Source organism: Notothenia coriiceps, unplaced genomic scaffold (assembly GCF_000735185.1).
Source record: "Notothenia coriiceps isolate Sejong01 unplaced genomic scaffold, NC01 NC01_scaffold00020931, whole genome shotgun sequence".
NCBI lineage: Eukaryota > Metazoa > Chordata > Actinopteri > Perciformes > Nototheniidae > Notothenia > Notothenia coriiceps.
In genome coordinates this window covers 308,877-334,065 of record NW_011353632.1, presented here as the reverse complement: position 1 = coordinate 334,065, position 25,189 = coordinate 308,877, and the positions used below count along the sequence as shown (strand labels likewise).

Here is a 25,189-nt window from a genome sequence, read left to right as displayed (position 1 = left end):
TATTACAACCAATAACAAAGACATGTTCATAGTTACCAATATTAATATAACATTAAATGTATACACTTGCACTTTTTTCCGAAATAGATTGTCCATTTGTTACTTTCAGTAAATTAGCCAATGTGCATTGAGGAAGCTTTAGAAAAGGTGTAATTCCATACACCCACTAATAAAACATGTGATGCAAGTAAATTAAACCTGGTTGCCTTCGTTCAAATCTTACCAAAAGCATATTTTTGTATTTCATTTAACCTGATCTTGATAGTTTATGTAGTCAGACTTCCACTGCAATAATATCATATGGAGTATAGCTTTTCCCCCCTGACTACAGTATATGTAAACTCTGAGTATACAGACTGAGTTACTATTAAGTGTGAGTTTTATTGGTTAATAGCAGTCATTTCCAAAAGTGGGCATCCCATTTGAGGAGGGCTCATGTATCCATTTTAAAATATTATTGACAGCTACAAGAAGTCTTTTATTGAGATTTTAATTTTTTTCCCTTGTCATAAAGGCCATTTTACATTGTGTCAGATTCAACAAATCAGCACTTGATGCAATTTTTCCTGACAGTAGATTTTGTGAATTCAGATCTACAGTAGGGGAAATATATTTAGCCAAGTCTGATTTTGCTCTTTCCCTTTAATTAATATATGATATAAGCCATCATGGCCATACATTGCAAGACATCCAACTGTTGAATGACAGATTTCATTCACAAAATATTTTAATGTACTATAGAAACAGCCAGGCCCTTAGAACCACAAGTATAGAGAAAACCACAGTGTCACCTAGTGGTGAAATGCACACAGATCATTACCATCTATGCTTAAGAATTTCTTCTTAAAGCCTTACCTACTTCACATTATTTAACCAATTAATCTAGGCACATTTCCCTGTATCCGTGACATTCATCAAGAAAGAAAACATTTTGCATGAGCAACATTTATTTACAGATATTTTTTCAAAACGGGGATATTTTGTCTGTACTGTCACGTACAAGAATGAAATGTCTAAAAAAAAAAAAATACAAAAATATCAACAAGTTCTGAATTTCTTTTTTTTTTTATGTTACAAAGGGAGAGCTGGACTTTTAAAACTTGAAAGTGCTTTGGTCCTCAGGGATCTGGAAGGTATAGGAGTCTGCAGTAGCCTCAGGAACCACAGAATCATCCTCTTCATTCTGAAAGACAGGAGGGACCAGAGGAGAGCAGCGTTAGTTCTGAGCATCATTAAATGAATGAACATCGATTTGGTGGACTAGGACAATCTCTGTCAGCTACGAAAAAGTCTGTTGTGAATGGAGTAACATTAAAGACTAAACAGCAACACAATTTGTATTTAAAAAAAGGCATTTAGTCAGTGATTTCACTACAAAAGTATAAAACCCATTGAAATTAATAAAATATAATGACAAGTAACAAACTATCAATCTTTTATAATTCGTATGTGATTATGATCACATTAGCCGTGATTTCTCCGTGGCTAGTCAGTTTCTAGAAACGCTCACCTCTTCAGAGAAGTATTTGTCTATGATGTTGAGAGATGACTTGTACACAGCTTCGTTGTCATGGGTCTGCAGTGTCTCAATCTTGTCCAAACCACCCAACTCCTCGATCATTAGGCACAGTTTTTCAACCTCGCCAGCTTTGTATGCCATCTGGGGAGAAAGGGAAACATATCTGTAAGACTAATAGTTGCTAAGAAATGAAACTGTGGCCACTCTTTTTAATCTGTGACTATCAAGAGTCCAGCAGCTTCATTCTGAGATTAAAGTCAGCAAATCTTCATGTTTCCTAATCTCAGAAACCCACAGTGTTAAGTCTCCATTTCCTAGGGAACTAAGAGAAAATGTCTGTAAAAAGGGTTATTTAAAAAAGGCCAATTTCTCTTTGATCAGGGTATATGCAGGAATCCTGAAGTCAGATGTAATACCTTATAAGACCTTTTTTAAAGACCTTCTTCATACATTTTAAGACTTCATTGCCTTCATTTTCAGTACATTTATTTATCAACTTTTAAAGACCCCGCGGACATCCTGTTGATGGAATTTAAATCACTTAATTGTTTGCCGTTTAAGACGGTAGCCTGCCATCAGATCTTAATCCCTGGCTTCTGACATCTTTAAAGTTTACATTTTGATGCATTTATTTGCCAAAACTTTTGCACAACTAGTTCTCTTCCATTGCCGGAAAAAGATCTCTGCTTGTGTTTATGCCGTCTGATCTCATTTACTTCACATAAAGTATAACAGCTGCAAATCTCCAGATCATATTCTTCCTTTTTTTAAATCTTATATGATAAATGAATCTGAAGAAGTTAGATCCTAAATGATTCTTCCTTATAATTAAATGTTTAAGTTGAGATTCCAACAGTATGCTTTAGTGTTGTTCTGTGTCTGCAGAACGTTATTGCTACACAATGACGCTTTAATCTTTCCAAAAAGAATTGTCGATACTGAATAATGGGATAAATTACCTATCATTTTATCAAGTAGTAATTCTGCACATGTTGATTTTCATACACGATACACTGAGATTAATCGTTGTGGTTAAACTCTACTCGACATGTAGCAGTGTTAATTGCAGCATTTTGATTACACATAAAAAAAGAAACTTGCTGTACTCCGATGCAAAAATAGCAACATGGTCTTGAAAATATACCTGCAATATATTCTGAATTGCATCCAGGATGACCAAGAGTATTTTGCTGTCTTTGGCGGTCAGTAGGTTGAGCAGAGGCTCCAGGACATTGCATTGGACCAGGTAGGCCGCCTGCTCCATCGTCCCACCACTGGTATAGTTGGTGACTGCCCACACGGCCTCCTTCTGAGTCTTGTAGTCTCCCTAAAACAGAAATAACATGATATTTAAGGCCGGAGAAAAGCATAGACATTAATACAGATAGTAAAGAAACTAAATGACCATTCATGAATAAATGTGTTCCTCATTTGGTATATTGTAACACCCAGATCTATTTTCTGTGTGCTGCTCTGACCTGTTGCAGGATCTCCACCAGCATGGGCATCAGGCCTGCATTGATGACCTCCTGGATCTGAGTGTCCTTGCCTGCAGTGATATTGGACAGGGTCCAGGCAGCCTCTTTCTGGATATTGGGCTTGTTGTGGCGCAGCAGGCCTGGGAACATGGCCAGAGCACCTGCGTTCAGCACAAACTGAGTCTGCTCGTCTGTCCCGGTCACTATGTTGCCAAGTGACCGCAGGGCTGGAGTCTGAAGAAGAACAAGTCAATTATATTTAGTATTTACAATAAAAGGAATAATCTAGGGATGAGAAGAGGATAATGTGATTGATACCCAGACACCTGTGTGTGTTAAGGTTACAATTCGACAACTGCTGAATAAGATAACTTATGGTTTCAATGGTTCACAGCTTTCTACACACAAGGACTTGAACCTTTGCAAGTTATCAGTCCTACATTCAGCCAAAACATAGATGTCCCAATAGGCGCTTTCACACCGCAGTACTTTTCCCACAAAGGTTCATGAGAACTTAGTTCATCAGAACTCTTTAGTTCTGATTAACTAAGTACAGATCGCATTCACACCGGAATAAGTCCCTGAGGGAGGATTAGGCAAATGAAGCCGCTGACGTCACTTCTTCTTCTGGTTTGGGTTTACTGGCAGGCCTCAAACAACTTCACGCCGTATACTGCCACCCGTAGTCCCCGTGTAATGCTGTGACGATAAATTATTTGCCACCAGTAGAAGCTGCTGGGACTCCCAGCAGCTTCTACTGAAGCCTTCCGAGTAAACGGCCAGAACGCCGACACCTCCACCGCTCCCATGTTTTATTTTAGGTTGCCATAAGTTAGTCTCTCTGCGTTTTTGCGCTTGGCTAATGCTAATAATGCTAATGCAAGGATAATAAAATGGCGGCTTCACAAAACTTTTATGGAGTTTTACGAGGCGTGGTTTGCAATCCGCCCAGCCAAACAGAAATAGGAACCTTTTTCTCCCACGAAAGTCCCTGCTCTCTAGCAGGGTCAGAAAAAGGTTNCACAGACACACACTATCTCACACAGACACAGTCACACACACACACACACACACACACACACACACACACACACACACACACACACACACACACACACACACACACACACACACACACACACACGGCACACTCACAGATGTGTGGTCTAGTTGACACTTTAGAAAGGTCAGATATCAATAACAGTCTAAATGTGTAAACCTTTAATGTTGACAGAAGAAAGGGCTGCATGTGTGAACAACAAAATAACACTGCAGCTTTAAAAGGGGGGATTAGTTATTTGTTTTCTGTCCAACTTAAGACATCCTAATTAACCCCAGTTAGAAGTTCCCTCATGTAGAAGCATCAGGCAGTAAAACATGGCAGTAATATTCACGTTCTATTATAAACCACGGACCTAATAAGAGGGAAGACTTACATTTCATATAAACATAACATTTGGAAATCTATTGATTAAAACCATGGTATAATTTTTGTATCAAACAAATGTGTTCATCAATTTAATTACCTTCTTGGTTTCATCCTTAATATTTACGTTGAGCTGTGCAAGTTGCTTCTGTTTAGCTGATGATATGAGCTAGCTTTGCATAATCGCAACGCAATTAACCATAGTGCTGTTAAAGGTAACACTATAGAGTTGACTCCATTGCATAAACCTGAATTTGTCATATATTTGCATAAGTATGGATGTATTCCTTAAGTGGCATATGTCATAGAGTGAAAGGGGGATCATACCTTTGCTTTGTGTCTGGTTCCATATCCACTCACGACTAGACCATCTCTAACGTCCCTCTCAAGGTTTAAGAATTCATGAGCATAGGGCCTTTGTTTTTCATTTCAAGTTTGTAGACCTTTGTCTCTTTATGGGAGAGTTCATTAATAGATTTAGTTCTCAACCTGTTGGTTTATCTGCTACACATAAATCAGAGGATGAATGCATTTGAAACAAGCAAAACATAGTGCTAAATGTGTATAGCCCATGTTTTTCTGCCATGGTCACAGGATACCCAGCATTGACTATAAAGGGCTACCATCCAGTCTGTAAATAATTGAACGCCTTAGTGTGTGAGTGAGAGAGGCAGATAGACAGACACAGAGGGGGAGAAATTCCCTAGTTAAGCCATCAAAAATCAAGACACGGTCTAGTTGCTTTGCTTAATGAAGACAGTGTTAAAACATATACCATTTTGTTACAGGGAAACACATTAGGTGTTTAAGACCTTACATTAAAATGTCCGTTTTAATTGAAACGCTGTGTGTCGAAACCAACACCATGCCAGTGCTGATGTAGATCCACACCTATCAGAGTTAAGGACGTTACAGGCTTTCACTTGCACATAATGATGTTCCCTGTAACTGAAAATTCAACACTTGCAGTGTTACCAAGGAAGCATTTTCTGTGTAGATCCACCACAATGTTGGGTAGAAGCTACCTACAGACTACATTTTCCCAAATACCTGCCGTCACATAGTTGTAGGCTACCGACATTTGTAACCATTGTTATCATGTTCTGTTATTTAATACCAAAACCTCAACATATTTTAGAGATCCCTGCAAAAACCTACAAGGAAGTGAATAACAAAGAGTAGGCCTATCTACACAAAATATCTTCAATAGCCTATAGGCCTACATAATGTTAAGTAGCTAGTTTACATATCCTTGGTTAACCTAAATCCTTTATGCTTCAGAAAATCCCAATACCTACTTAGTGTTAGCTTGCACATTTACAGTAGCCTATATTATGAAGATAAGGAAAATGTATGTGCTTAAATGGCCCATTAGGTTTTACTTTTCGGAATCAAGAATTAGTAACGCTATCTTAAACACAAGTTAGGCCTATCTCAAAATGTCCAGTATTTCTACAAGGTTATCAAGCTGTAATTTACTTGTCACTTATTTATAGCTCAACATTTGCCTTCAAACAGTTTGATGACAACATGGTATGCTGCCAGTTTTTATTCTCCTCGTGGGTCTGTGTGGATCACTCTCTAATCCTCACTGTATTATTATCATGTTCTGGCCATTAACACACAGCATGTAGCCTACGACCATAAAGGCTGTGCAGCAGATAGAGGGTAGAGTGGCATTTTCCTGTCAGCAGTGCGCAGTGGCATAAAGTAATTACGTACATTTACTCAAGTACTGTACTTGAGTACAATTTTGAGAGACGTGTACTTTACTTGAGTATTTGAATGTTTTGCTACGTTGTACTTCTACCCCATTACAATCCAGAGGTAATCGTAATACTACATTTATTTAATAGCTTTAGTTACTTTTCAAATGTTGATTAATGATTTGAATTATATTCAACACACAAAATAAGATAGTAGAGTAAATTCACCAGCTACCTGCAGTAGTAATTTTAAAAAATGGTCAAATTTGCATAATACTTTTAGTTCTGGTACTTTAACTTTAAGTACACATTGATGCTAATACTTTTGTGTTTTTAATAACGTATACCTACACACAGTACAATATCTGAGTGCTTTTTCCACCACTGGCTGTGAGGGAGCTGCAAACACAAGCACGCACGCACACGCACACACACACACACACACACACACACACACACACACACACACACACACACACACACACACACACACACACACACACACACACACACACACGGTAGGCCTGTGTCCTCTATGAGCACTGATTGAACTGCGGGCGTTTCTATGGCTACATGAAGACCCAATGAGAAGCTCGCGGTAGACTGTTGCTGAATGAAAATAACAGAGGCCATTTTGCGCACGAAGCCACGGCATCATTCAATAATAATACAAGCGGAAACAGGAGGCAGGTTCAGTCCATTTCTGGGCAGGAGCGAGTGCTTTAAAGCAGTGCAGGACCGCGATGCGCCTGGCGCTTGTAGTAAAAAACAAGACATGCGGTAACTTCTGCCATCGCCGCTACGTTGCCTCTTCCTTGGAGGTTTGAGTCGTAAAACGTGGAGACAGAGCGACCTCTTCACCGCATTGCTATCCGAGCCCCGGTGACCCCCGAGAGGAGAGGGAGTTGCCTTCAGTGACCAACACCCGCAACATCCATGCGCGTCGAAAAACAGGTGTACGGTTTCATCACAAGGACACCGCACTAGCTTCCGCTGTAGCTCGCTGTGTTTGAGTGTGTGTACTTGAGTCATTACTCATGGAAGAAACTGCTTATCTGACGATATGTTGCGGATTTAGTCGAGTGAAGCAGCTGTCGTTTTAAGGTAGGTCCACACCATATCAGCAGTGTTGTTATCGGGCTAATATATCTCCCTCCTCGCCGCTTTGAGCAGCTGCAGCAGCGGATACTACCAGAGTTTTGTATGCTGTTTGAGGGGATATATATATTATTTATTTATTATATATTATTTTGAGTGTTTTAATGAGCGTTACAAGCTACAATGAAAATATAGATGTAATGGTTGAGACCCGGGCAAATGAATCAGCTCATCCGGGATGCGGTGTGGTCGCCTCTGTTTCCAGTACACTGCATACCAGTGGATTGCTCTTTCCAGTGCATTAAATGTAAATGCGGTGAAGCATGGGAGGATGTTAAATACTCAAGCTTTAAGCTTTAATCTTTAGAAACATTGTTTAACTGTAGTAGCAACACAGCCAGCATGAGACTTGCATGCTGCTTTGTAGCCATAAGCATGAAGTGAGATGCCATGTTTAACCTACATCCCAAATGCTTAAGGATAATCCCTATTGTTTGCTTGCACTTGTAGGCTACAGTGCAGTCCAGTATTGTATGTGGTGTACCGAATACAATCATTATTCAGTAATCCTAACTCGGTTTATATGCAGGTTTATCTTCACAATTTTGTACTAATTGGAAAAAAAAAGATTGAGATTATGCCCTGCAGAGTTATATACTTAAACTAACCCACCAATATGCTTGTTGCATTCACTTTTTTGAGAGTGCTTGGATGAAAACCAGTGAGCCTCTGACTCCAGACCTCCCGTGCATTTTCTATCATTTTAGATGACTTGCTGTGTTGTCATATCTTTTCCTAGATCTGACAGAAAGCAGTAAGGAATATTCATCCCCTGTGTTTCTCTGCGGCCTATTAACTGATATAAAGGGATGATGTAATGAGGAAAGAAAAAATGGCCAGCAGCACTGGATGGTATCTGTGAGTCCCATTTGAATGCTGCGTGAACATGGGGAGAGTGGTGAGGTGTCCATGATGCACGAAGTGTAACACTATCATACCGGGAACCTCATACCACTCCCAGTGAGGCCCACCGCGTGTGTGTGTGTGTTTTACTGGATGATATATTTGATGTAGTATTTGATGTATTTCTATGACTGCATACTTGTGTCTGGGGCAAGGTGCAATATGATGAGCAACAGTTGGCTGTTATCTGTCTCATGAGGGGCCAATAAAAAATAATAAACTGCCCCTCATGGAGGCTTAAATATACACACTTAATGGCCGTTCAAAGTGTTGTGACTTGATTGATGGCCAATGATCCACAATAGCTCTGTTAGCGTTAACTCGGTTGCACCTGCCAGTTTAGAGTTACTGATTGTGTGTGTGTGTGTGTGCGCGTGCGTGCGTGCGTGACTCCATCAGGGACTATGAGACTGATACATTTTCACTTGAAAGTACATAATGTAACGGGGTTACACTCATACATCACTCTATTTCTCCCTTATCTCTCTGAATCTCACACAATCATTTTGATATTCCTTTGCCAGTGTATTTCCTTGTTCTGGTGCCCTCTCTTTTTGTGTCTTCCCTGCCCTTCTCTCTGCCCTTCTTCAGAGGCTGATGTCATGGCTCAAGTGGTGTGAGAAAAGCTTGCCTAATTCTTAGTCTTACTGATAATAAGGGCTGCCTGCAGGACATGCTAGTTCCCTGAGCTGTCTCAATGACTTGAGTCAATGATTTGATAATGGTGAAGACTTCCGCCTAAGCTGCTCTGCTAGTTTCTTTTTTTTTTTAAATATATTAACTTGTTGAGATTGATGGATGTGTTCAGCTTAAGCCAATGTATAAGGTATGTCCCATTATTAAAGAAGCTGATAACATCACATGGTGGAGAAGATAAGCACTTCCCAAATGTTCTTTTTTTAAATGTATATTTATCTATAATCAGGTGCTGCTTCTGTCGACATTTTATATTAGCAAGAAACATGAACACATGGGGAAACACATCATGTGCCATACAATGTGTCCTGATTGTCACTGTGAAACAATGTGATTATCTGATGTGGGGAAAACATATGTTTAAGTGACAAAAACCGAAGAAGAGGGTACTGACGAAAGTGCATATTATCATAATCAAGTAAAGGGCTCATTCTGTTTTGTGCGCTGTTATTTAAAATGTGTCTTCATAAGAAAAATATTTCTACCAAGATCTCCTAACTTGGATCTAATGGAATATGCAATGAATATATCAAACAACTGTTTTTAACACTCATTTCTTACTATTGTGATATCTTACAACTTAAATGTATAATAATCCAAATTAACTAACTTTTAACATCCAGTGAATTTAATAGTAAGAACAAACACAAGTTTAAAAAAGTCTGTAAGCAGTCGAGGATTGAGCAATGCTTTAAAATAATTAGCAACTCAACACAGAGGTATTAGGGAGTCTATTCTGTTACCAGGAGGTGTTTGAAGACAACCTAGACCACACAGGTAGGTCAGATATAAACAAAAGCAGTCTGTTGATCTTTAAGTGATGTTTGCTGCCTGGAGCTTGTAGATAATGATTAATGGGGGAAAAAAACTGATTTTTAAAAAGTTAATCAGAGTTAATCATTTCTGTTCATTATAAACAAAACTACTGTTGTACCATTTTAAATATATAATGAGATAAAGTAACATGTGTCAATGAGTTTTGATAGTTTCCTTGAGAACTAATAACAGTATGAATTGTATAAAGTGCTCTGAAGAGATTGAGATTCTCGTCGTATGTAGCTTGTATTTCTCTGCATTTTGTGCTGTTCCAAATAAGCAAAATGCTGGTATCGTCTCTGCTGAACAATATATTTGTCGAGATATTTTCCTTTTTTGATCTGCTCCCAGGTTTAAGTGTTTTCCAGTAAGTGAAACTTACCAATGTGTACAAGAACAGCTCTTCTGCTTTTTATATCCTGCCACTTACTTAACTGGGAATGGCAGGGCCTTGCTGAAGCTGATAATGAATTAGGTGTTGAAACTGTACGGGCGAAACCATGTCGACGCGGCCACTGTAGTCCGGAGTGGCTCATAGGTCAAAGTGTCAGTCAGTGTATTTGAGTGTGAGAGTGTGTCAGTCGCTATAAAAATAGTTTGCGCTGGTACTTTAATGAGATCATTCCTAAGCTGTTGCCGTGTCATGTTGGTTTTAATTGTTTTTATAGGCCTCAATTATTTCCTTTACATGTGAAACCTGATGGGAGATGCTTATCAAAGTCACATAGTTTTCATGCATGAGGGATGTGACTCAGAACTGTCAAATCAGATCCATCAAACGTCAGAAACCATTGGGGATGTACGGTCAGATGCTGCTCGAGTGCTTGTCTGTCATCTCTTGTATAGTCTCATGTGGCTTAAAGGATAACATCTGTAGTAAATAGATAATAGCTATAATAGCGACATAAACTCAGGGGCTTCAGCCTTTTAAAATTGTATTGGTCTCCTGATACTTCCCTGATTCTGGTTATGTCATTAGCACTTGTCAGTTGTCAGCTTTTTAACATACCTCTATAATCCTTGGCACGTGATCAGAGAGTTCTGGGGGGGCAGCTGCTTTTTGATCATGTCTGCTGACACATCAATCACTGCAGTAGGCTGCGGATACACCAACATGTGTAGGGTGGGTGGTTGGTGGAGATACATTTTGGGGATTTGTACTTTGTCACTTTATCATTGGCACAAAGACAGCGGACACAGATTGTGTTCATCCTTGAAATATCAACCTAAGGCATCCATGTTTGATTAAAGAATGTGGCAATATATTTTGACCCAGCGTGTTCATGAGTTTACGGTTATACCAATTATAAATGTATAGGCTAGAGTACCTGCTTAGTAAATGACCCAGCTAATCTCATAGTTTTTTTTACACTGTTGCAAATGTGGCTGCCTCTTTAAGATGCAGACTGAAACAAGGTATTGATTATGTCATTTTCACAGCTGTTGACTAAGGAGGATGTTGTCCTTACATTGAAATTAGACAGGAGAAACTCATCATGTGGCAATATCAGCAAATCTTATAGTCAGACCTAGAATCACAGTTGTTTTTCTCGAAAAAATGTAGTTCCGACTCCAGTCTTATCAGCATAAGTGTTACTTATGAAGCCATGTTACCATACGTTAATGGGTTTCCTTTGTAGAGGATGCTGAACTCTACCTGAACCCTACTACAAAGTTGTTTATTAACGCTGATTTGTGTGCCTGTTATGTTGACTGTCAAGTATAGGTGTGAAGCGAAGAAGTGGAAGCAATCCAAATAGTGAGTTGCACAGTAGCTGCCTGGTTGGTTTTAGGTATCCAGGCTCTAAATGTGAGATGCTAATAGCAGTAGTTACATCACCATTCTGAGAATAGCAGGGAGTCTGGGGTCTAGAGGTGCCTCCGACTGACCTCTCTGCTGTGTATATTCAGCCTGTGTGTGTGTGTATGTGTGTGGTCATTCCCAAATATAAACTCCCATATGGATTGCACAGCAGTAAGATTATTAATGACACAGGTGAGTGGACACATAATTAGTCCGTTTATATTTACAGCCCGATGTGCCACCAACTGCTCATGGTTTATTAGGGATAAAAAGAGAAAGAGTCAGTGTGTCTGCTCCTGCGTGTGTGTGTGTGTGTGCATGTATATTTGCACATTCACGAGTGACAGTGAAAGAAAATCTCATGTGAGAACAATTTGACATTCCTGTCAGTTTCCGTGTGGAGTACACCACTTGACATAGCCCCACACCGACGACATTGGCTGCTGTGTGACATTAAAGCCCTGCAGGAGAGATGGGCGTGTGGAGGCTCTCTAATACCCCTCTCTGTCTTCTCACTCCCACTGCCATCCTAACCCCAGCTCACTTCACCATGCATACCATCAAGGTGTATATACATGATGCATTTTCAACCATTGATGTACAACGTGTGTGTGTGTGTGTGATAGCGTTGGTGTTTATACTGAATCTGTGTGTATGTACGGTTTGTCTTTGTGTTCTTATGTGCGTGCATACTGTGGTATGCAAACGTGTGCGTGTGGTAAAATAGAGATAGTCAACCCTGTCACTTAGCCCCCACCCATCTACACTGGGGGGGTAACTTTCCAGTCTCATAGACGAGCATGCCTGAGTCTGAAAATAGCCGTATCTGATCACTGCTTCACCCAAACGGGGAACTCTCTTCCCCGTCACTCCCACTCTTTGGCTCTCTAACTTTCTCCTCGTTCTGTTGTCTCTGTGCTTCCCAGGCATCAAACGGGGTAAGAGCTGGGAATACAGCTTGACCCGGGAGGAGAGACTTATCCTGAGTGGAGGGTAGAAGACGAAATAATATATCAGAGTACAAGAAGAGACAGAGGGAGGAAAAGCACTTTGGCTCACTTCTCACCTATACCTGACTCTTCATAGCAAGTCTCCAGTCTTTTGGTTTTATGACGGTAAGAGTTACATTTCCTCTGCTTGATGGACTGTTGCACCTGTACTCTGCTGGTTGAGAGGTCACTTTTGTAGGGTTATGTCACAAAACATACTCTGACCAAAGGGGTTCTATTTCATTGTTAAATAATGTGACTCTGCATTTTTATGCCAAGACACAGCTTTTCTTAATTTCAAGTGTTTTAGCTAGATGTTTAGCTAATTTAATATGTTAGTTTAATTTATATACATTTGTGCTTGAAAACTATTTAATGTCATGTTTCTGTACGCAGAAACTGATAATTTAGTGCTGTATACTCCTTCGTTTCTATGGTTATGTTATGAACGCATTGACTCTTTAAAGGGAATGCAAATTAAAGAGATCTGAATAGATTTTACAACCCATATGCCAAAAGAGAATTGTATATCTGTTCTGCCAGAACCCAAAATTATAGACCCAGAGAACAACTTTTGTCTTTTGTGACAGTGGACAGGGGAAATGGTGTCAAATAAAACCATGGTTGCGACCACGGTTACCTCAGAAATAGCAACAGCAAATTTAGATTACAGGACGGTGGATTGCAAAGTTTTATAGCCTACATCAACCCTGGAAGATGTTTTAGGCTTCAGGACAAGAACAAATGTTTATGAGAGTACAAGGTAAAATTAAATGTACAAACAACACAAATTACCCTGTTAAATGTCATCCTATAATTTCATATTTCGATGAACTTAATTTGGAGAAAAGTTTCCCTTCACCTTTTTACCTTCCCAGAATTTGGCCCGGTATCTCATTTTCTTCCCTCTGTCCCTTGTACATACTTCCATCTCTTGTTACACTCGTTTTCATGGTCTCTTCTTTCCCTCTCAACAAAAGCCATGCTCCAATCCCTCCATTAGACCGGTCTCAGAGGTGTTGTGGAATGCCACCTTGACCCCTTGGGTACACAGTAAGGGGTGGTTCCCAGCCTTGGTTCCTAGCACGGGTTCTTTTGGTTCCCTTTTTACCCTACCTGACACACAGGGAGGCACTCAGTCGGTTCCCTGTAAACATCCCAGAGAGCACAATTTTTATCATGTAAATGTGACATTATAAAATAAATGTGATTAGTTCTAGTGCCGCTGAAACTAAATGTATGCGAGAAAAACATTTTGATTTTACAGTGCCACAATATTATGTACAGAAATAGCTTTATTGCTTGACTCAACCTGGGTTGTAGGTCTTAGAAGTAGTTACTCTGTAGAGAACAAATGGAGACAGAATTTGACATTTATTTATTTATTGGACTATAGTCCATAATCTTTTGAAGTATTTGTTTTGTACACATCAGGGAGCTTACACAGGCTGTACATAAGTACTATTGTTTCTCTTTAGGGTCTTGATATCTTAAATTCCCTTGGTACTGTCATTCTGTTTGGTCCTTCTTATCCTCATCCCTTCCTGATACTGGATATCTGTTTACAACCCGATGTATAAAATGACAAAGACATTCAAAGGTTTCCTTAACAGAAAAACTGCAAACACAAAGCTCTTGAATTTCAGTTCTGAATTGAATTTTTATTTCTTGTCTGAAATTTAAAATACTTTCATAGATGCTTTGGTATTTATACAAATATGTGAAAATATGTTGTTGCTTAAACGTACTGGCACTAGCATTGCTTCCTAAAACGTTGAAGCTCTTACAGAGGAATGTGGCATTTGCTCCTTATTGCAATGTTCTTTAATGGCCATCCAGGGAAAGAGGCATTACAGAAGCCAATTCAATGATTGAAAAGTCTCATTGTTGGGACTTGATCTGTCATCTCTCTGACAAACTTCTTGTTGTCTATCCAGTTGAAGTGGCAAAATGTACCATCGCTCCTCAACCACCTGTTCAATTGTAGGAGTTGAACACGTAAAATGAGTATGTTTCCTCGTGCCATAAACCAGAATACATAAAGATTCCTCAGATGGTTATTCACGGTGATCTGGACCACCTTGGAGGGTAAAGGGTCCCGCCTAATGGCAGTAAATATAGCACTCCTGCTAATCAAGTTCCTCTTATCTTCATGCTCGACACTTAACACTGGTACCTGGGGAATCCAGACTATGTATGGGGAATGTAATCTTAGCCACGGCTGATTGCCATTCTCCTTTAGCGCACCCCTTGGGTCAAATAACAGACTATTTTCAAATGTTTGTTTATTATTGCCATCAGATTTAGTAAATTGTTATAAAATAATGCCATAAGTATATGGCCGCTGTTATTTTCTTGTCGAGGTGGAATGATCCTTAAGGTTTCTTTGCTGTTATGCTGTATTTTGCACAGAACTAATTTTCACACAATAATTATTAATATAAAGCCGCTTTTACCTCCCTCATTTTCTGGATAGCAATGTTTACTATCCCAGTGTCTGGAAAGGTTTATTTCTGCAACTCCAGAATGTCTCGTCTCTATTAGTCTTACAAAACATCAAGCAAGCATTTAAATGACCAGATAGTGGCACATTCAGTCAACATCTAGGGCCATGCATATGTAACGGATTGGATTAATTTCATATAATAATTATTCTGACTTATTGAAGTATCCAGTCATGCTAGAATTGCTTGGACTCTAGGGCAGTTACTGTAAATTGATATTTGTCGTAAAAATATGTTTAAAGGTATGAACCTGATTTGGAAAATGTAAAAGCCCACATGGTCAGTTTCATCTTCAGCGTTTATGCTCTGTTTTTATGACCTGTCAGTGGTACTCTTCAGTAGGTCCTCTACCCACTTGCATTAGGTGGTAGTTTCTGAATCAACCTATCATTGATTCCTGCTATTAAGAAGGGGAATTGTTTATAAAAATCATCGACGCAAAGTATTTTAGGAAATTATGATTTGTGTTGCTTTTATTTTGCCTGAGAGTACTATTTTGTGAGCATGAGAAAGTCTAACATGCAGTGGTTTAGAGGTCTGCAGTTGGTAACGTTACAGTTTAAATATCACGTCTTAAACCGAAAGTGTTTGAGATTCCGAGGTGACCCACAGCCGGTCTCCCTTCACTCAAACATTTGAAAAAGCTGAAGCCATAACTGAGGCCATAGCTATAACGCTAAGTCAAAATGTCCAGTCAGGAAAAGATCAAGCTTCATCTTTGAGATTGCTTTGGCAGTTGGCACCATATACACCACAGTTGACGCTCCATTTGCTGATCCTATAATTTCATTGTAACCCTTCCTATATTAACTTGTTCATGTGATTGTCTCAGTGTTTAGCTTAAGTTTCTGTAGTGTTCTTATCACTAGCCTTCTTTTGGTATAAAGCACGACATGTACAAGTCTTGCAGAGAAGGAGATAAAACATTGGCAGCTTTAGAGGTGTTATTTACTACGAAGCTGTGCCCGAAGACGGCTTCAGTCAGACAGCTTACATAAAACACATGCTAAAGTTGACTCCTTTCTGATTCAGCGCTGCGTTTGCTTCTTCAAACTAATTTATTTTGGTAATTTCTCATCCTCTGCAATCCATATCTGTTTTTTATTTGCCATGTTCTTATCAATTGTATCTCTTTTTTGTATCCTTCTCTTCCTATCATGAATATCGGAGCAGTATAAAGTAAATGCATCTTTAGCTGTATAGAAATGGTAAGATAACAAACCCCCAAATGGTCACATCCAGTTCTTTCTTCCTCCTCCACAGCCCGGCTCACAGTCCCGGGGCTTGTGTTGCATAATTGCATTAGTGCTCTCAGGCCGATGGCTCTGCTCGTTAGAGGGGTTGTGATGCAATGTGCTGAACACACGGGCCTCTGTTGTTGCAGTGAGTGGGCACGCAGGGTCAGCATATTGACCTCTCCTATCCATTCATACGGCCAGAGGGGGGGTCTGCTAATGAGAGGCAAGGTTGAACAAACAAGGCTGATAACAGAGACTTTGTTAGACGTGGTTGTTGTTCGACTAGTGGCAGTAATGTGGTGGTAAAACAGTTACATGGAGCAGATCAAATCTTTTTGAAAACTATGACTCAGCTTTTTGATTTAACGATTAGTTCTTAGCACAGCCGTATAATATGGATTTTTGGAGTACTTGTATTTCTAACTGGCTTGAAACTGTTTCCTAAACTGCTCAGTGCTCAGAGTAGTGGCTGATCTGAATAGAATACTGGCCATTATGTTAAAAACAACTATGTCCCCTTGGAAGTTTGCTGAAACAATTTCAACTCAAGCATTAGAATGCTAACTTTAACTTCTTAACATTATGCAAAACATTTCCAAAACAATTATCAAAAGTCTTTAGTGGACAGTTTTGGCAACCAGCGTATAAGCAGGATAATAATTCTGATGTGTGCAGTACAGCATTTTTACACTTCAGCTAAGAAGTTCCCTCAGCAAAGATGTTGATGCAAACCTCTGTGTTCTTCTTTATTAGACCTTTATGTGGACAACAAAGTCATGTCCGATTTAAAAATGTTGACTTACCGACTTCTCTAGGGTATGATATGGTGTGACTTTTAGGATGAGTCTTAAACAAAGCATACAGAAGTATATTGTTCAATGGTCCTCCAGTGCCTAGCTTGGACACAATATCAATCTTGACTCTATTTGAAGTTACCACAGCCTTGAAAAGAACAGCCTCATTATTTATTATCCTAATGTTTCCTCCAGATGAATAGGTCCACTGTACCATATAGCTACGCTCCAGTAGGTTGGTTGGCTGTTGAGCCAATATTGTTTTATATTCTTGTCTGAAAAGGCGGTTTGGGAATGGGACACAACCAGTGACACGTTGTGTTTGCAGTGGCTGATGTAACACTGTACTGCTACTGCTACAGCAATTTTTTCAGCATTTAGTAGCTTCAATTTACACATTATTAGCATCAAGACTGTAAGTGATGGTTTGTAATCCATACTTAAAATGAAGAAGAGCGAGAATGTACTGTACCTTTAGTTCACTGTTGAAATTAGAACACCTAAACCCACAGTATTACAGTCATCCTTCTATTGTATTGTGATATTACACCATTTCATTTTTTTTTACATTTTTCGCTTGTTTGGCTGATGTGCATAATGAATACTCTAATACTAGAAGTACTTGTAAATGTCCACTTTGTGTATTCACTTATAGGTCTACTCGTTGTTTCCCAAGCCTTTTTCTTTTTTTTTGTACCGCAACCCTGCATTTTCACCACAAAAATGCACCACTTAAACAACTTGGATCAAGTTCAGTAATTAAGGAATGAAGCATTCTAAAGACTTCCTCTTTCGGAGGGGTCACTCTCCCTGTCAGTCGGGTTTCTGGCTCACCATGTTTCCACTGAGATTTATGTCGGATCCCCAGGGACATGCTGTTGCCTAGTTTAAAAGGGATTTGTTCTCTCTGATCTCCCTGACTCACTTATTGAATATTTCTTGTTAATAACATAGTAATGCAGTCCCTTTTAAGATTTCTGCCGTAATGTGGTATTTTTTTCTTCTCAAGCTTTCAACGGCTGATAATCCTTGGTATAGAACAGCTAAACATAAAATGGCTATCTGATGACTTTTCTGTTGGGTCTTTAAATAGATTTGCTAAGGAGCTTAATCTGCTGACATCCTGTGAGTATGTCTCAGTCTGAGTGACCACTTCAGGGTCAGGACCCTTGAAGCCATAGTCGGCTTATCTCCAATGATTGTTCGCTCTCTCCTGCCGCCCTCACGCGCGTGACACATGCGCACACACTGGAGAAGAAATGTAAATCTGAAAGTAAATTAAATGAAATCGACACATGGGATTTAAAAAAACGAAATGGCTACAAGCAAACTCATATTTTTTTCTTTTGAGTTCAATCCTTTTGGAGTTTATTTGATTATTTATACAATCATTGATATATGTTTCTATATATTAATTTGTAAGTAATTATTTCCTTCCTTATTTAGTGTTTGGAGTCCATTTTCCGAATAAATGCACCCTTTTAAAAGTAATAATCTCTGTATCGAGTAAGATTTATAAGTGATCAAGTGAACAACAAATAGACTTGTAAGACCTTGTTGTTTAACATCCCCCATGTCCAGTAAGCACAAGACTGAAAAAGATGTTATGTTTCCAATTTAAAAATGTTCTCATCGAAGGATGTTGACACATTTGTTTTTAGACACTTGTTTTGTCTCTGCCTCGGCAAACTGCCACTGACTAATGGCATCCCGGCCAGGGCTCTTTGTGGACAATGTTTTTATGTGCTTCCATTACCCTGTCTGGGTTAAATATTTCTTCATGTTATGATGCTTTTTAAGGACATTTCTTAAAATACAAGGGCCCAGCCAAATGACCTTCCTTTTGTTCATAGGGCATAATGGTTCGTGATATTTGAAGCTATGCTTTAACCTAGTTCTAGTGGCATTGATTAAGTGCTGCTTTGTCATCTAAGTGCTGTCAACACAAACATTTTATGAGCGACTGATTACTCGTGGAAATTCCCATATACTCACTGAGACTTTGTCAGTAACACGTGATTTGTGTCTACATGAGTCCTTTAGAGGTCAACAATATTAACTTCTCCAGTTTGGAAAATGTTCATGTTGTCAAGGGGAGGATGCCAATATATAAAATGTCTGTAGCTGAGTTTAAAATCAATGGTAATGTTCCCCTAATAAAAAAGAACGAAGCAAATGCTTACAACCTATTGTTGTTAAAACAGTGTCAGGCTCAAACCCTCTCAGATAAACTGAATAGGTCCCAGTAGGTCACTTAACAGACTAATGAGACTTGATGGGCTTGTGGTGTTGGACGTCACTGCCTTCTGTGGCTTAAAGCTCTGACTTGGGTAGTTGCAGTCCCACAGTTATTGCACTCAGTAATTATACACACACAAGTCTTCAGAGTGGCCTACCAATGCCTAAATTACAGCTGGTGGATAAACCGCTGCAAAGTCAAAAAATTAAATTACTTGAAAGAATCCTAACACACCAAAAGCCTTCTGCCAGCAACACAAGAGCAAGAACTGAAAACAACTCTTTGGAAATGAAGGTTTGTTATTCAATAATTCAGCTCATTATCTTTCATGTGTTGAACATACAGTAAAACTAAATGTAGAGGACAGTTCTGGGGATGGATTGATCATTATTAGAAATGGTAGAATAACAAGTGTTTGATCCGTAAACATGTATTTCCACTACTTGTAAGCACTACATTAAGCACTATATCTTAGAGAAGCACTCCCTAATGGAAACGTTTGGTGTATACTTACCAATACGCATGCTTATGATCTATCACCGGCTTTAGAGAGTGCTGCTCTTTTTATGATTAAAAGCTTAAACAGGCCTGGGCAGATAGTGAGAGTTTCTGGGAGGTGTAGAGCCTGGCGGGGTTTCTTCAAGTGTCCAGCCATAACATTACACCACGGCCACAGCTGCTGTGTCGCCGCCGATCTGTCCCCAAGAAACATGATCCTGTTTATAATCTGACCATCATTTGGACGGCGACTGCCGGTGACGCCAGACCCATGATTTACTCCAGTGCATCTGTGTGTATGTGTGTTTTTCAGAGATAGATTTACGAGGGTGTACTGTATGAGGGCGAGGGTTAGGTCTTCAGGGGGCTGAAAGTATCCCACGGTGCACGGCTTGTACCACAAGTCATACTATTTCCTCCTCACAGTCACCATTGTGAACTCTGTAGAAGTAAATAATATAGTTTACTTACAGTTGGATATGTTTATTATTGACATGTTCCTGTAAGAGGATGATGTACAATACTTACAAGTGACACCTGTTTTTGAAGAGCTCTTGCAAAGATGTAGTGTTATGTGTTTAAACTGCAGGAAATGATCCCAAAGGCACCTCAATATATCTAGGAAACACTTTCTAGAAGTAAGACATTTGTAATGCTCATGTCACTGCTTTGGCAAAACAAAAGGCTGCAGATACAAATACAAAGTACACAACATGAACATATAACGTACAGAACAATCTTGAGACGGGTTACTTGGCATGTTTTGTTTTGTTTCGTCTTTAAAGTATCTTGAGATAAATAGAAGACGCTCAGGACATTTTATGCTTATCCATTCTAATGCTAATGAGTCATGATAAACTACAGCTCTAAACTGTTGCTATGTGTTGGTCATGTGGAAATGCAAAGCTGCAACAGAAGCTTTTTGATACTGGTATGTCATTATAATGTATAAATGTGTTCTTAGTATCACAACGTTGTTAAAGTGAGAATATGTATTCTGAGTCATAATCAAAAACACCAACTGGATGCATGTACATTTTTGTGTGTGGTCAAATACATGGTATGCCATTCATCCAGTGCCACTCACCACAAGAGCCAACTGCTCAGTTAGTTTACACATTCATGGCAGAATAAGACTGCATACCTTTTCCAAAATAAGCCCCTCTCAGTGATTGCCACAATTATCCGGACTTTACTTGTCAATGTGCAATGAGGCCAAGAGTTGCCTTGGTTGCATTTTCATAAGCAGATCTCTAACAGGATTCAACGTGAATTCACGACCAAAATCTAACCTGAACTGAACTTTCATAATTTGACACTGCCTTTATGTCTTGGGAAATGCGTACTCTCTGACTTGTTATACTGCAGTGGGACATATTCTGTACAGATTTACTCACTCGGCTGAAGAAGGCACCGCCAAACTATCTGTACATTTAACCCTCCTCTGCTAAACAAAGTTACTGAAAGAAAAGGTATTGAAAAGAGCATTCCCAATTGATATGGGTGTGCTGCCTGTACTTGCACGTAATTGGGTATTTGCTCTGATTTATGGTAACTGAACATATGGTTATACAGTGCTGGCAACTGAAAGATTAACAGAAGAAAATTCCATGGAAAAATCGTATGACCAACTATTAATATCACTCTAAATCACTGATAAGCACATTTTCAAACTGTATGTGTTAAAACCGTATGTTTGAGAGTCGATAAAGAGTTACAACAGCTAGTTCACATCACTTCCCAAAACTTCACAAAAATATCTGCGTGTGTGAAACAAGGTTAGCTGTGTGTATGTTATAGTTATTTTTATACCAGACTTGCATGATCCCTGCTGCAGCCACTGAAGGCTGTCTCTTGTAGTATCTCTCATACTTTTTAAATCCTGTGATGACACACGTTTGCATGCGTTTATGCTGCGATGCAACAGTCAGTGTTCAGCTTTGGCTTCTGATGTGTGCCCTATTCACATCAATCATGATACCTATTGCAACAGTTCCTAGAAAAGGTCTTCATATAGCAAGAGGCATGCGTTACATATGGTCACAGTTAAGTAAACATTGTATTGTGTATCATTTGAGTTATTTTCATCTGGGTGCATTTGCTACAGTCATTATGTCCCTCAGCTGTAAGACGTTATGTTCCCACATCGAGATTCCATGGATTTAGGCGTTGGTATAAACATATTTTCAAAATGACAGGCAGTATGTGTTGAATTGATTTGAAAATGTATTTAAAAGACTGTGTGACAGATCATTCAAAGCTGCACCTAAACGCAGATACTTGAATTGCATTTCTGTTCTGAAAAAAGACATCAGTTTATTAAAAAAACGAAATACTGGCACTGAGAGATAGTCTTTTCATTGTGGGCAAAATCTAATGTTTTCAGCTTCTTCTTTTTTGGCTGGAAATTCATTAAGGCAGTTAACGATTCAATTAATTCCCTTTTTGTCAATGTGCATGCCCAGGAAGTCCACAATTTAGCCTTCAGCCCAGGTTTTTTGCAGAATGGGAATTAAATGTGTGAAAGTAGGCCGAGCTGACTTGCAGTTAACAGCAGCTTGTCAGCACACAGCATTTCTGCCCTAAACATCATTTGTCTCCCCAGACTTCCCCTGCACAGAGATGTTGGCTCTTTAAGTACTGTGATTTGATCAAAGTCCTCCTAATGATCTAGTGGGCAGTAGGAAACTGCAAGAATTTAAAAATAAATGCTTATATTTCGAGATTGGAGACAAAGAGTTAAAGGTGGGGTAGGTAAGTTTGAGAAACCGGCTTGAGATACACTTTTTGTTATATTCCATGGAATGCTCTTAACATCCCGATAGCAATGAATATCTGAAGTGCTTTGCAACAAATCCATAAAAAAATTCATCTGTGGAAGCTGTAGTACTGTAAAAAGCATGACCAATCATTTTAGCCGGCCCAGCTAAAATGATTGGATGGCCTACCTGCCTGTCAGCCTTCCATCTCTGCACAAACTTATCTTGTGCCCTCATTGGTCATGTGCGCGTTTGTGTGTGTTGGAGGAGGAAGGAAAGTAAGGAAGGAAGTGGCAGATTTTTTCCGGCTGTGTATTTTCAAATTCTAGCGCACTCGAGCTGGTTTCTCCAAAATTACCTACCCCACCTTTAACACAGAGAATTACATTGATTTTTTTATAATCCAAAACACCTACTTATTTCTTGTAGCAGTCACAAGATGATCGTTTTTTTAAAACAAGTTACTGGATATTTATTGTTTGTCTGAAATACTTTGTTTTTGTTTTACAGGAAAGTGTGTCCCCCTGCAGTAGACCAGTAAGAAGTCCTCTTCAATATGAATACAGGTATTAATGTATACATGTACACAAATGCTCACACATTGTATGAGATTGTTGGGGAATCATCCAGTCCATGTCCATTATTTAATGTTTTTCTAAGCTGAATTTTTATGTTTTTTATTTTTGCAATGGATTTTGTTTTTTCCTGATTACAAATTAACTGAACATCAAACTATTGTTTACATTTCACACTCAACAATAGAGACCACATTGCTATTTTAAACGCTGCTATGTCTGTAGTGTTGCTCTACCCCAGGCATGCTTCTATAAACCTAACCCTGACCCTGTTTCACCACATCACTGATTATCCATATATTTGGCTTGGTTTATTGTGACTGAAAGCATCAATAAGAATAGTAACCCTGTTTGCTTTTAATAACCACAGTGACGTAATTCTCCCTCAATATGTTCCCAAAGCTTTGTCCTAAACTTGGCAGTCATCCCGAGCTAAAGTGTGAATTACAGCCGGAGAATCAATGTAGAGTAATCCGTCTTTGAGGCTTCTCCACACACACCACAGTGGATGCCTGACTCACCGTAGTGATATTTACAATATAGAGGACGGCCCATGAATAGCTTTGTTGAGACAAGCATTAAAACTACCACAGTTAGACAGTTTGACACACATTTTTTAAACCACGTGTATTGTCCAATATTTAAAATTGTACAGAACTGACCTAAACATTTGCTCCTGAAGTTAAGCTTTTTACAGACTTCAACATTTTCTGTGTTAGTATATGAAATGTTTGGAAGCACCAACTGAATGTTTTTAAAAGAGTATCAAAGTTATTTTACCAACGTTGAGTTGATCGAGGTCTTTCCAAAGTGTGTCACCAGGGCAGCAAACAGAGATTTAAAAAATGTTTTAGCCAGATCCATACTTTCTCCTCGAAATGCAAATTACCCCCAATTAAAAAGTTTAAACTAATCCAATACAATCATATTTTGCTCTTGTGCTATACACCAGCTTCAACACATATCCTGAGCTCATTCAGTAAAATCCGGGCTCTTTAAGTGCATGTGCCTTGGCTCTGTTTTTATTTACGCATTTGTGTTTTTATCTGCATGTGCATGTGTGCTGCTGCTTCTGCCGCCATCATCACCTGCCTGGCTGTGATTTCTCAGATAGCGGAGGATGCTCTCGCAAAAGCTCGCACATGCTCTCTCCCATGAAGAGGGTCCAGAGCTCTCCAAATCTAGGCTCAGGTACTAACACTCACAAACACATTACAGATTAACAGATGATGGAAAAAGTGATATACATAGATAGCTAAAATACAGGCCGATTCAGCTATTGACTGGCCTTATCCCTTGAAGCATGAGGTAAGTCTTTAAACAGTGGCTTGTTTTTCAATATCATGTTTGGGCTTCACCAAACTGACATGGCTTGAGCATATTTGAAATGTTTCCATGCTTCCTCATTATGCGTCAGCAACGTTTGGACCGTGTGACTCCCTTTTTGTTTCTTATCAGCTCTTTGTTGAAGTGTTTTGTTTAGTCTCCGGTCTTGGGCCTGTTTTTGCTTCCTTAATCAGTCATAATGTATTGTGATCTTGCTTTTGATAGCTCATATAAGTCATGATCTCCCACTGCTCCATGCCAGTGTCATGTTCTTATATGTTGTATGTCAGGGACTACGGATGGAAATGAGCTCAAAGCTAAAATCCGGCATATTTACACTTGAAGCATTATTTGTCTAAAGTGTTCATTAATGTGCATTGTCCCTATTCAAATAAACGATTCAATAAAAATAAATAAATCCCCTCCTCTTTATGGGTAGATGACTTTAAACTCATGACTTATACGTGCTGAACAGGGTTTCACTTTCATGCAAGCAGACGTACAGTGTATTTGCTGTATGTATACAATGTTTGCCTTTTAGTTTTTACACATTATTCAAGGTTATACAGGCCAAGTTAAGAAGTTTAACTGAAGAGCATTTCACATAGCCAGGGTAGGAGGAACTGATTCTAAAAAATATTTTCAGCTTCCTTAAGACGTAGCTGGTCGTCCCAAGCTGCCTATTCCTTTCCTCTGCTGAAAGAGCAAAGTTAGGGCCTGGTGCTTGTCAGCATCAAAGTAAACGGCTGCACCCATGTCGG

At 39.2% G+C, this 25,189-nt stretch overlaps 1 protein-coding gene and 1 long non-coding RNA gene across 2 annotated transcripts; one reads left to right on the top strand and one right to left on the bottom strand.

Annotated features, from left to right (window-relative positions):
* Positions 1–371: 371 nt before the first annotated feature.
* On the bottom strand, positions 372–12,353 carry LOC104952989 (importin subunit alpha-1). The gene is made up of 5 exons (XM_010779905.1): positions 12,349–12,353; positions 2,998–3,231; positions 2,664–2,846; positions 1,511–1,660; positions 372–1,183 (listed from the first exon to the last, which is right to left on the bottom strand). The coding sequence occupies exons 2-5, from the start codon at positions 3,145–3,147 to the stop codon at positions 1,094–1,096; spliced, it is 573 nt and encodes a 190-aa protein (XP_010778207.1). The 5' UTR covers positions 3,148–3,231; positions 12,349–12,353; the 3' UTR covers positions 372–1,093.
* An 83-nt stretch (positions 12,354–12,436) lies between these two features.
* On the top strand, positions 12,437–24,293 carry LOC104952990 (uncharacterized). Its single transcript, XR_799161.1, has 3 exons — positions 12,437–12,621; positions 23,038–23,093; positions 24,213–24,293. It is a non-coding gene; the product is annotated as an uncharacterized lncRNA (long non-coding RNA).
* The last annotated feature ends 896 nt before the right edge of the window (positions 24,294–25,189 follow it).

Coding starts and splice junctions, on each gene's coding strand:
- LOC104952989 (XM_010779905.1), bottom strand. CDS start 3,147: ATGTTCCCAGGCCTGCTGCGCCACAACAAGCCCAATATCCAGAAAGAG. Junction 2,847..2,997: donor TGGTGGAGATCCTGCAACAG/GTCAGAGCAGCA, acceptor TTTCTGTTTTAG/GGAGACTACAAGACTCAGAA. Junction 1,184..1,510: donor ACAAATACTTCTCTGAAGAG/GTGAGCGTTTCT, acceptor CCTGTCTTTCAG/AATGAAGAGGATGATTCTGT.